This window comes from Pan paniscus, chromosome 2, assembly GCF_029289425.2.
Source record: "Pan paniscus chromosome 2, NHGRI_mPanPan1-v2.0_pri, whole genome shotgun sequence".
NCBI lineage: Eukaryota > Metazoa > Chordata > Mammalia > Primates > Hominidae > Pan > Pan paniscus.
This window is the reverse complement of record NC_085926.1, coordinates 130,399,836-130,412,507: the sequence shown is the minus strand read 5'-3', so window position 1 is coordinate 130,412,507 and position 12,672 is coordinate 130,399,836. Positions and strand designations below refer to the sequence as shown.

The following is a 12,672-nucleotide window of genomic DNA, read 5'->3' as shown; positions in this document are numbered from 1 at the left end:
GTCTCCAAGTTTCATTTTCCTCAGCTGTAAAGTAGGAGTAATAGTATTTATGTAACATTACTATGATGCTTAGATGAGATAATTCATGTAAGATACAAAGCCAACACCTAATATGTAATGAGGGCTCAATGTTTGTTTCATAGCATTGTTTTTTACTTTTTTTTTATTGTGGTAAACTACATATAACAAAAGTTACCATCTTAACCATTTTAAATTACACTGTTCAGTGGCATTAAGCATTCACATTGTTGGGCAACCATCACCACCACCCATCGCTAGAACTTTTTTCATTTTCCCAAACTGAAACTCTGTAATCATTAAACAATAATTCCCCATTCTGCCTTCCTCCCAAGCCCCTGGCAACCACCATTCTACTTTCTGTGAATTTGACCTCATATAAATAAAATCATACAATATTTATCCTTTTGTGACTGACTTCTTTCACTAGCATCATGTTCTCAAGGTTCATCCATGTTGCAAAACGTGTCAGAATTTCCTTCCTTTTTGTTTCTGCTCATTTAGCAAATACTGTATGTTACTATGGTTAATTGTATAAACTTTGGAGCCAGAAAGTGGGCTTGAAGCCTCCTCTGCCATTTACTAGCCACATGACCTTGAACAAGTTACTTGGGCCTTAAGTCCTTCTCTACAAAATAGATATAACAGTAATAACTTCTAAAGTTCATTGGAAGACTGAATAATATATGAAAAATTCATAGAATAGTACCTGAAACACAGAAAAAAATTAATCATTATTTATTAAACAGCTTGACAAGGCCTGTTAAGGATAAAAATTAAAATTAAACATGAATATTATCCTCAGGAAGCTGACAGATTGAGAAAAATACATCATGTTTAGAAATAGCAATAATTCAAAGAAGAAATTGCTAAGAAAGACAAGTGTAATATTTATGAAGGGTAATCTCACTTCAGGGAGGGATAAATCACTACCACCTTCAGGAATAGGAAAGCTCCATTTATTTTTAAAATTTTATTTTAATTGTTGTGGGTACATAGTAGGTGTGTATATTTGGTAAGCTTCATTTAAAAGCTGACTTGAGCTCTTAATGAATAAGCAGGGAAAGAATTCTGAGCAGGGAGAATACATGAAATATTAAAAAATATATACATTGGTCTCCATCCTTGGCTCCTGACATAGAGCACCTAAAACCCTTGCAGACAGGGGCACTAGCAGAATCTTTTGTTGCAACAGTCTTTTACCCTGGTTCCTGACACAGAGCTCCTAAGAACTTTGCAATTTCCTGATAGGGGAGCCTGACACAAAGCTCTCTACCATTAGAATTTCCTGGGTGATAGGAACATCTTTTGTTCTAATAAAGCAACTCTCCATATCATTGTTAAGTTCTAGTTATCTCACTACTTGTTTGGAACAGTAAATAAAATTAATTTGCTTTTGGGAATGCAAGGTTTTACAGAAGTATTTACTTATGTTTATGTACGACTAAGCTTGCCTAAAACACTTTATATAAGGAAAAGTCCCAGGTACTACACACAAAACTGAGATAATCAGAAACTTCAAAACTATACTAAACAATTGTTTCTCCCTCTGTACAAGCTGCCACTAAGTTAGAGCTTTACTGCGCAAACAGCTTTCAGGTGTGCTTCTTCTTTAGCCCTGTGACTACCCTAGCTCAGCAACTCATTTCTTACGTGACAATTTGGTCCACCTGCCTCTAATTTTACTTCTATTCTCCACATACTACCAGTGTGGGTTTTTAAAAACTCAAACCTGATCACATTACTGCTCTCTTGCTAAAAAAAATCCTTCAGGTGTTCCTTACAAAAAGATAAAAATCTAGCTCCTCCCTCCTGATACAGAAGGTTTTTTATTACTGTCTGCATACATCTCTAGCTGCAACTCCTAATTACCCCCCATCCATACCTTATAACCCAACCATATTTAATTATTTGTTGCTTTCCAAACATGCCTTTTTATATGCTATTCCCCACCCAGGAAGGCCTTTCCAGAGCTAGAAAATTCCTGCCTGTCCTTCAAGATTCAGATCAAATGTAACATCTTCCAGAAAGACTGGGTGAGAATCTTTCATCTTCCCCTCATCACCAAACAAAAATAAAGTGCTGCTTTTCAAGATCCTATGGCCCCTACTACCTTACCTTGTACAGATATGCCTACCTTACCAGACTGTCAACAAAGTGAGGAAGAAAAGAACTTCTGTCTTAAGATCTTTGAATTTCTGGCACACAGCACATTGCCTGGTATTTAGGATATGCTAAACAAAGGTTTGAGTAACTATGAGAACAATTTAAGAAACAGAAACAAGAACTTATTGGTACAATGAAAATCTGGGACTGTGGAAATCAAAACCACCAGTCAACTTAAGAAAAACCAGTTTCCTTAAGAAAACTACTACTTACACACATAAGGGCACAAAGCATATCAACTGCTGCATGGATTACTCCGTTGTTGCTTCTTTTGAGTGCTTTTACTACCTTCACCCCTAGACGCTCGCGAAACCTTGTGGAACAAAGAACAAGCATATATTAGCAATACCAGAACATTTTAAATTGTTATATTATTGAAATAGATCATATTAACTTTCCATTGCACTACTGGAACAATGACGTATTTTAAATTCCACCTCTGAAATTTATCAGTCTTCATAATAGTTTTTTCTTTGAGAGGGAAAATATTTTTTAGGGTTAACTAAAACTAAAAGGCATGTAATTTCCCATTCAAATTCAAGAGTCAGTTATATTACTGGTGAGTATGGGACCAATATTCCGCTTCTGCTGCCCTCACCTTCCTTTTTCATTTATCATGAATAAAGCACCATATCACCCTATAAAAGGTATCTGGTTTAGTCAAGGAAAAGGAGGTGAATCTTTCATTATTTGCCATTTTGAGTAGTTCAAATTCTCTAAGAGAAGTTAAGTTTCAGAAGACAACTTACTTTGGAAGCTGAGTGAAAGCCAGGAAACCAGCTTTGGATGCCACAAGCCTCCTCACAGCCTGGAACTGACTCTCAAGTTCCGCATTTGAAGCAACGACATCCCCTTCTTGGGACAATAATGCTGTTATGGCATTATTGATCAGTTTTTCTTTGTTTTCTGAGAAGAGACCCTAGGTGAAGAAAGAGTATTTCAAAAAAGTTTCCATACCAAAAGTTAGTAACAATGAACAATTATGATAAAACTTAGCTTACATCTTGTGTTACTGCATGTAGGACTCCACTGTATGAAATATTAGCATTGAACCTGAATACAGCATCTGCAAAGTTGCCATCTGTAAAGAGATTAAGAGGTTCAAAAAGAAGATACGAATTCCTAATTCTTAAATTATTAAGTAGATGAGTGGAAATGTAATTACATTTAAATCAATACTTACTTGGAGGCGTAGCTAAGAACCTGAGGTGAAGGCTCTCTACTTCCTCATCAACAGGCATGCTGAGTAACCCCCATCGCTGACCTTTATGGGTTGGTGTCATTTTTACACAAACATCTCTATTACCAGAGGCTCTTACTCCATCCAGCAAACTTGCTAATAAGGAATCTCTAAGTAAGATTAAAAGTAAAAAAAGGTTTTAGCATTGATGATTAAGGGGAATTTTGATCTAGCATGAAGCATAGGCCCTTTAGCAGGTAATCTGCTCAGGGACACACTACAGTTACAATGGGAAACACAAACAGTGGGGCTTTAGGAAGAGCTCTAATACTAGCTCTTCACCGTGCTGCTACATGACCTTGTACAAGTTACTTAAGCACTAATTTTAATTTCTCTTTCTCTCCCTTTAAAATTATTTTTAACAGCTTTACTCGGTTCTAATTGACAAATCACAAGTCATCCAATTAAAACATACAGTTTGATAATTTTTAATAAATTCATACAACTGTATAATCATCATCAGTTCTGATATATTTTCATCACTCCAAAAAATTTCCTTGTGCCCATTTGCAAAAGAACACTCCCCAGCCCCAGGAAACCACTGATCTATCTCCATAGTTTTGCTTTTTAAAGAAACTTCATAAAAACAGAATTATAGAATATGTAGTCTTAGGTGTCTTGCTTATTTTACTTATCATACATAGGCTTTTGAGATTCATCCAAGTTGTTGCATGTATTAGGTCAGTCCTTTTTTATTGCTGAGTAGTATTCCATTGTATGAACAGGCAACATTTTGTCTGTTTATTCACTGGCTGATCTAGATATGGATTGCTTCTGTTTTTGGCTATGAGTAATGATATTACGAACATTCATGTGCAAGTCTCTCTGTGGGCATCTTTTCATCTCTCTTGGATAGATACCTAAAAGTGGAACTGCTGGACCATGTAAGTATGTGTTTAATCTTTTAAGAAATTATCAAACTGTTTTTCAGACTGGTTTTATCATTTTACCTTCTTACCAGCAATGTATGAGAGTTCTTTTCTCCATATCCTCGCCAACACCTGGCACTGGCAGTCTTTTTGATGTTAGTCATGTTAGTGAATATGTAGTAGTTTGCATTTTCATTTCCTAAAGATTCATGATCTTTTCATGTATTAACATTCATATTTTTCCAGTGAGGTGTCTATTTCAATCTTTTGCCCATTTACTATTGGGTCGCTTGGTTTTTTTCAGTATTGAGTTGTAAGAGTTCTGTATATATTCTGGATAGAAAACCTTTATTAGCTATATGCTTTGCAAAGATTTTCTCCCTGCGATCTGTCTTTTCTTTTTCTAAATGGTGTCAAAGTTCTAAATTTTAATGAAGTCTAACTAACAACCTTTTTTTCTTCTTTTCTAGATTGTTTTTGGTATTACATCTGAGAAATCTTTTCCTAACCCCAAGTCACAAAGAAGTTGCTTTACTTTCTGCATGTAAGTGTTATTGGGAATAAGAGGACCTTCTTCCTACGGCTACTGTCAGGACAAAGCAAGATAATGTACATAAAGCATCTGACAAACAGAGTGTTAAGATCCTTCCTCTGATTAGAACATCCATACTTTTTTTTTTTTTAAGGTGTTCTTTTCCGTTGAATTCAGGACAGGAAAAAAACATAACCATTGCTTAACATTTCAGTCTTGTTGACCTTAGACTGAAAGCTTTGTAAGGCAAGAAACAGCTATTGGTCATACTATACTACTGGAAATACTATAAAAACACTAATTATAGGCCAGGTGTGGTGGCTCATGCCTATAATCCCAGCACTTTGGGAGGTCAAGGCAGGCGGATCACTTGAGGTCAGGAGTTCGAGACCAGCCTGGCCAAGACGGCGAAACCCCATCTCTACTAAAAATACAAAAAAAGAAAAAAAGAAAAAAATTAGCTGGGCGTGGTGGCGCACACCTGTAATCCCAGCTACTTGTGAGGCTGCGGCAGGAGAATCGCTTGAACCCGGGAGATGGAGGTTGCAGTGAGCCAAGATCACGCCATAGCACTCCAGCCTGAGTGACACAGTGAGACTCTGTCTCAAAAAAAAAAATTGAAAATGGGAGGGTCATTTTAAATATGCAAGAAAATGTCTTTTCCCAAATTAAATAATTTTAAATTTCTAGACTACCTATCTTTGGTTTTCCTTGTTGACCAAGCACTTTGCCTTGCACATACTAGGATTTCAAAAACTTAAAAAAAAAAAATACCTCTCTGTTGAAGAATATTTCCGTACTTGCCCTTTTATAAATTCAATGGTAAAAAGTTGTGGATTTTCTGAGTCACAGACCAATGCAAATACCTAATGAAAAAACAAAAAATAGCTTCAACAAAAAAAAGTTTATAGTTTTATAGTATTTCATTATAAAATGCATCACTTAGCTTACAAAAGTCAGTATTTTAAGATGTGACTTGTTTACAATATAAGAGTTTAAAACTTTAAAATCTCAAATTTTCAGTTGAGTAATAAGTTCCATTCTTTATATACTTGGAAAATAACTTTTGTAATAATCATTGTTCTATGATCAATTAATATAAATATGTTAAGAGTTAAATACAGATTCTGTCCATTTCATATTCTTTAGCCATGAGTAAACATTAAAATAGAAAGAAAATTATCCTAATTTATCAATAGAAAGAAATCTCATTTAAGCTAACAATGCTGAAACTTACTTCTCCTAAAGGCTTCAATGTTGCAATATTATAGGTTGCCAGATCACGTTCTACTAAACATGTTTCTGTAAGTGCTAGAATTCTTTTAACAGGCTCCTTCAAAAAATAAAATTGAGACATATTAAGAAGTTATTTTTTAAAACGTCAAAATCAGATGAACAAATTTTCATTTTTAACATATGGGTCTTACCGAATGTCTAGGTGATATTTTTTGGACTACAAACTCTGCTAAAGATGTGATGGATTCATCAGTGCTGTATTTTCCAAAGCGAAGATTCAAATATTGCTCGAATTCTAAAGGCTCTTTCCTGATCCGCAATGAAATACCTATGTAGTTACCAGCATGGTCTATTGCACTTTTAATAATCTCTTCTCTTTGCTCTGACGCAAATAAATGCTGCACAAATTTAGAAATTTAAAAAGTCAGAGTTGAAACAACTGAAATGTGTCTGTAGCTAATCAACTCATAGGAAAGGTATTAAAGTAGCAATTCTAGAGAAAAAAGAGGTAGGTATTAGAGGCAAATAAGCAGTTGTTTCAATGAAAAGACTATTACTAAATTAAAATAAAGTCTGGGATACAGAGCTTTGCAACTAACTCACTGAACGGCAATTATCTCAAAATTTCTCAGGTTCTGGTTCTCATCACCTTGTGCAAAACAGCATGCTGGGTCTTCCAAGAAGGGCCTCCAAGGAACCCCAGCCGAGCCACTGGGGGTGATGGGTACTGTGTGGGCAGGATTCCCAGTTTCAAACAACGCAGCTCTGATTTAATCTGTTTTACACAGTAGGCTTCTTTGCAAGATGATGCTGAAGAATGTTTAAATGTTTACAAGTCATTGGCCTACTGATGTTACAAACCAACTTTCTGGGCTCTATTTACAAAGGTAAGGAAACAGGCTACAGGATGAGTATCTGTTATTTGAAATGCTTGGGATCAGAACTATCAGACTTCAGAGTTTTTCAGCATTTGGAATATTTTCATTACACTTACCAGTTGAGCATCCCAAATCTGAAAATCCCAAATCTGAAATGCCCCAACAAGCATTTCCTTTAAGCATCATGTTGGCACTCAAAAAGTTTCCGATTTTGGAACATCTTGAACTTCCAGATTTGGTATGCTCAACCTGAACTTGCATTTGGTGCCTAGAGGCCAGAAATGCTCAATGTCCTGTAAAGGGCAGAGTAGGAGTGTCCCACACAAGAAAGAATTGTCCTCCTCAGAATGTCAACAGCTCCCCTGCTGAGAAACACTGGATCACATCGTGTTTAAGAACCTGGTTTTATTCCTAGCAGCTTTTTATAGTCACCATAGATGCAAAAGGTATTAGATAAAGGTTTGTTGAATAAATCTGGTATAGTACCATATTTATAGTGAATTGATTCATTTTAGCTAGTGTCTTACAGTGAGAAAGTGGATTAATTCAAATGAAAACTTCTTGCTGCCACCAAGTAATACAAAATGTTGGCAATAAGAAGAGTATGAAACAATTTTCATCCTTAACGTTTACCTTATTATTCCATTTTATGGCTTGGTTGAATTACTGTGATACAGTTATCCTATTAAGGCCTGACAGGCCATATTCTTGTAATCAGGTATGTTTACCAACAAGATGTTAAACATTCCAAATTACCACTGACCAGGGAAGAGACAGTCTATGGATAGCACTAAGACAGCAGGCTTTGGGCTGGGAGAAGGGCCTTCATCTTTTGGGTCAAGCCTCAGAGGTAACACACAGAGGTTTACCTGTATGTTCCTAGATGAGGGAAACTAGGATGGTACCCATCAAGTGGGGAAAGAGTAAAATCTAAGATGGAAAAAGGCCTGTAACTCTGAAGAACAAACTATATTTCTACATCAGATTATCTAGCCCCCATCATTGTTTATTTCCCTTTTGCTAACATCTACTATCTTATATATGTAAAAGTTCAACACTTGCTTTGGCTCTGCTACCAACAGAACGATATTTTATCTACAAAACACTAAAAATTGAAGGAGCATTCCCGGAACACTAAGGTAGCTACAAGAATTAAAATTTTCAAGAGAAAGGAATTTTGCAATTAAGTTCAAATGAGTCTCTCCATTTGGAGACTTTCTCTACCGCACATCTTTGAGACAGAAAGGCAGGATGTATCTTAAAAAAAAACAGTTATATATACTTCAGCTTCTATTACTGATTAACAGGGTTCTCAGCACCTTAAGTAGCTTCTGTTATACCCCATAATTTACTTATATATAATTCTGAATTTCAGAACAAAAACACGCAATGAATTCCAAATTGAAGTTTCAATGCATACTCAGATTTCAGATTATAAACAGCTAGGCAAAGGATGAAAGATTCTCAAAAAGTAAGTGATTTTAAATTACTTTTTTCATTTTTTTTTTCCTTTTTGTGCAGAACAAGGTCTCACTATGTTGCCAGGCAGGTCTCAAACTCCTGGGCTCAAGCTATCCTCCTAACTCTGCCTCCCTAAGTGCTGGGATTATAGGTGTGAGCTGCCATGCCAGGCTTAAATTACTTTTTCAAAGAAAGCTTAGAAACTTTTTGGTAAGACAGTAATACCAATGAAAATAACAACTGTAGTCACTGTTTACCGTACTAAGCCATCCATTGTGTGTAAAGCATTTTACGTAAATTATCTCACCAGATCCTCACTCTCCTCATTTTGGAAAGCAGCAAACTGGGATTCAAGCTCAGGTATCTTTGATACCAAAACCTGGACTATTATACTTCCTTCCAGAGGACTCACGTGAAATTTCAAAATGAAGTATAAAAAGCTTTGCTTTCCTTCAAATGGTCATGACCCTTTTAAAGTGTTTTTTTTTTAAATAGTACTTACCAATCTACTAAATCCTCCATAAAGTATACAAAATCCTCCTTGATAATCTGAGAGATCTACAAATCCTTCAATATTTCTATAGTCATAGGAACAGAGTACTCTGTTGGTTGCAGGATTAATTTGGTCAAAGCCTCCTGGAGTTACTTCCAAAATTACAGGTTTTCTTGAGTCACTCCAGTGATGCTTATAGCAGTTGTATCTCTAAAGACAGAATCAGTATTACTTTTAGGTTCATAAAATAAAATTATATAAAATAAAATTTAATGTATCACAGTCACTATTGAAACGAGCAAAAATCTAATTGTCATCGTAAATATTTAGAGCTACTATCCAAATTGTTAAAACTATGATTAATTTTAACTATTTGGAGGTGTTTAAGAATGTTCACACTAACTGAAGACAGTACATTCTTTTTTAATTAGCAAAGGGTTTGGGTTACAATATTTTATGAAGCTATTTTAAGCCACTCTATGTAAATTTATAAAAAGAAAAAAGAGGAAATCCTACATAGAAATGTATTCTGAAAGAGTTTTACTGGAAAAAAGATCTACTTTCTTTGATGGATTCTTTTAATCCAAGTTCAATAATGAAAAGAGCTAAGTCACATTTCAGGGAAGTTGTAATATTCAATTTAAACAACCTGAACCGCCTCAGTATATTAATGTATACTTTATTTCCACATACAAAAAAAAAAAGCTGAGGCCTGTATTTGACCTTAGGCTTTTCTAATCACACAATTGGAAAGTTATCTTCAAGATGTTTGATCATATTAGCAAGTAAAATTCCATTTAGATAATATTCCTTCACAAATTAAAGTAGCTGAGTGTCAGAAATTATTAGAATAGTCAATATCCATTTACTATCCAGTTTTAGTCTTTAAAAAGAAAAAAGGTTTAATCAAGGCTGCTAAGCAAAATGATGCGATACGGAAGAAGAAAATAAATTTAAAATAATAGAAAACTGAAGCAAAGAGAAAATAAGGATAACAAAGTTTCAGATGTGAAATGAGTATCCTCTCCCCCACCCAAACACCACAAAGTTTTCTACCCATCAATATAAAGTGGGATACACGGTCAATTACAATTTTTAATGTAAAAATCAATTGGTTGCTCTGGAGTACAACTATTTCTGATACTGAAATAAGAAATTATCTTCTAGGTTTTCAGAAAAGAGAGTGAAGCACTAAGTAATGAACACCTCCACTAATATCCCAACACTGAAGTCAGCAATGACCTTCACAGGACATCAAGTCTCCTCAACATTACTGATCTATGCATCGAACACACACATAGTTCCATAAAAGTAATTATGCAGACAGACAAAGGGCCTGCACTAATCCAAGAATACAGAACCTTGATTCTGAACCCAAAGATCAATCAATGCCACACCTCTGCTGCAGGAATGGGAGAAGGCAGGGCACAAAAATTGTGGAGCTTTCCAAACTATATTTGTTTACATGCCTCAAGACCACTATATAGGATATTCTCCATTCCTCCCAGCTCATAAACAACTGCCATTAATGAGATGTGCTGATGGAAGCATCATTATCCCTCAGGATTGCAGGGGCCAACCAAGAAGGACTTTTGAGAAACCCTGATTTAGAAGTATATCTAGGGCAAATGGAGGTCTTAGAGCCAAATTCAACTTAGGCAAGAAGAGTGCCGTTTAGCCAGCACAGTATTTGGGGTGGAATCTAAACTTGTTATTAGGACAATACAGGTGTCACTTTGAGCCCCTTACTCCTGATGTAAAATCAGGTAAACTATCCTTTGGGCAATCTTCTAGAGGTACTGTTTCTACCACAAGATTTTGAAAAGTATTAAATGGCTGAAGTTAACTGGTACAAAAGACAGCTTATATAAAAACTCTAAGTATGCTTTTGAAAGCAGTTGTTTCCCAAACAGATGAGGTACGTCACCTGCCAATATAGAATAATTAAAATAAGCACACCAAGTTATGATTTATAAAAATTTGACCATGGCTCATCAGGAACAAGAAATAAGCAGCTCGCCAGTTGCCATTAAACTATTTTTAAATGCTGCTGGGCAACCAGCCAATTGCTAGAGTTGAAATTAGTGAGGTTTCTGGGATGCTAAAAAAAGTAGCAGAATATTCATAGAAATATTCTATGAATGAGGGCTTAAGACAGACAGGAGAATGGTGCTGCCCGCATATCAGAATTCAGTTCCTGCCTTTTGCCAGAAGCTAGGGTTCTGAACAGTGCTATAAATTTAAGCATTATTTTTCTCCATTATAAAAGTAATACTTGCTAATGGGAAGAAATTTAATATCTCAAGAGAGTGAAAAAAAGGTTATACTCCTGTTCCTCTTTCCCAGAAGTCTCTGACTTAGTTTAAATGCTGCTGTTACATTACTGGAAAAGGCCTGGGAAAGTTAAGACGACTCTGATATGCCACCACAGCTTCCTCCAAAGCTGTCAGTGCACCATGCCAAGCTTCAGTACAGGCCAGATCCAGTCCAAGAACATGTAAGAAGACAGTTTCAATATGCTCAAATCTTAAAACTTGGATATTTCTGAAATAAGAAACTCCTACACCAAACAATGAATGAATGTTCCAACATGCACTATCAGCAGTATGACGTTCTCCAGTATTACTGTTTGGAATACTGCATAAGGACTACCTGAATGCTTACAGTGTTGCTTTTAATGCTCCAAAGGTTTTTTTGCCTTTTTTTCCCCCCATCTACCAGTATCAACATTCTTAAATCTAACTGTTCATATTTGAGTTTCCTGTTAAACTACATAACATGATATCAGGAGACATTACGATTTTGTTTCTTTTCCCTTTAGCTTTGCTACAAATGGAACACACAGATTATGAAATGATTTCTACAATAAAGGGCAACATTTGAACAAATAAAAATACATAATAAATGTTAAATATTTACCCTTCCTGTGATTTTTCCCTCTGAAAAATCAGTTCTAAATCTCTGAAAGAGAAAACATAACCAGTTTATGACAACAGACTGGTAAGGAAAACTTGGCTCACTCCCTTCTACTCAAAGCAAGTAAAATCCTGACTTGGTAACCTGGGCACTAAAAACTGTTATTCAAGTTATAGTTTAAGAATATTAAATAAAAAGAGTATGAAACCTTATTGAAGAACAAGATAAACATACAATGCTTTCTCCTGCATATGCAATTAAAAAAAACTAATAAACTTGCAAATATAAAAGATTTTCCAGCCTGTTAGAGAAAAGTGAACGTTTCACAGGGTCAAGTTAAAGGTCAGTAAGAAAAAAATAATCATAGTGGGTACAGGGGCAGAGAACATTAATTTCTCTACTTCTATGTAACTACTTCATTTTAAAAAGAGAAGAAAGAAATTTCATTTATGAACATGGAATCTTCTTACCAATGCTTCTGTAAGAAGTTCTGTTCTGTGCTCTGTAGAAAATTTTAAAGTTTCTGACTTTTTTCCACTGCCTTTACGAAATGTGAGGTTGAACTCCGTTCCTTGTCCTTTTCCAACAGGGCTGATGCTGCAAATGTCTCCATAAGGCCACTTAAAAAAAAAAATTTTTGACTGGTGCTACTATAATACAGTAAAATGTAATGCTTATTTTTGTCACTTTAATTTCATAATCACTGATTAAATCAGCAAAATTTTATAAAATAGAGAGTCTAGAAATTGTCTTACAGTAATTCTGTAAAAAATTCTTTTAAAGGTTTTTAGTCAGAAAAATCCAATATGTATTCCTATTTTAATGACATTAATCCAAAGAAATTAAAATTAAAAAGTGACAAG

General features: G+C 35.2%; 1 protein-coding gene across 3 annotated transcripts in view; it reads right to left on the bottom strand.

The window, feature by feature from the left end:
* DNAJC13 (DnaJ heat shock protein family (Hsp40) member C13) overlaps positions 1 to 12,672 on the bottom strand; it is a 119,236-nt gene that overhangs the window by 76,990 nt on the left and 29,574 nt on the right. For all 3 annotated transcript variants that reach the window (XR_004670727.3, XM_008976110.6, XM_003822516.6), the window contains exons 4-13: positions 12,280 to 12,429; positions 11,813 to 11,854; positions 8,903 to 9,103; positions 6,253 to 6,459; positions 6,063 to 6,158; positions 5,600 to 5,691; positions 3,368 to 3,534; positions 3,186 to 3,265; positions 2,934 to 3,103; positions 2,398 to 2,497 (exon numbers count right to left, since the gene is read on the bottom strand). Coding sequence is in view for 2 of the 3 variants with exons in the window: in XM_008976110.6 (XP_008974358.2) it covers positions 2,398 to 2,497; positions 2,934 to 3,103; positions 3,186 to 3,265; positions 3,368 to 3,534; positions 5,600 to 5,691; positions 6,063 to 6,158; positions 6,253 to 6,459; positions 8,903 to 9,103; positions 11,813 to 11,854; positions 12,280 to 12,429 (1,305 nt within the window). In the remaining variant the exon portion in view is untranslated. The remainder of the gene's footprint in view (positions 1 to 2,397; positions 2,498 to 2,933; positions 3,104 to 3,185; positions 3,266 to 3,367; positions 3,535 to 5,599; positions 5,692 to 6,062; positions 6,159 to 6,252; positions 6,460 to 8,902; positions 9,104 to 11,812; positions 11,855 to 12,279; positions 12,430 to 12,672) is intronic.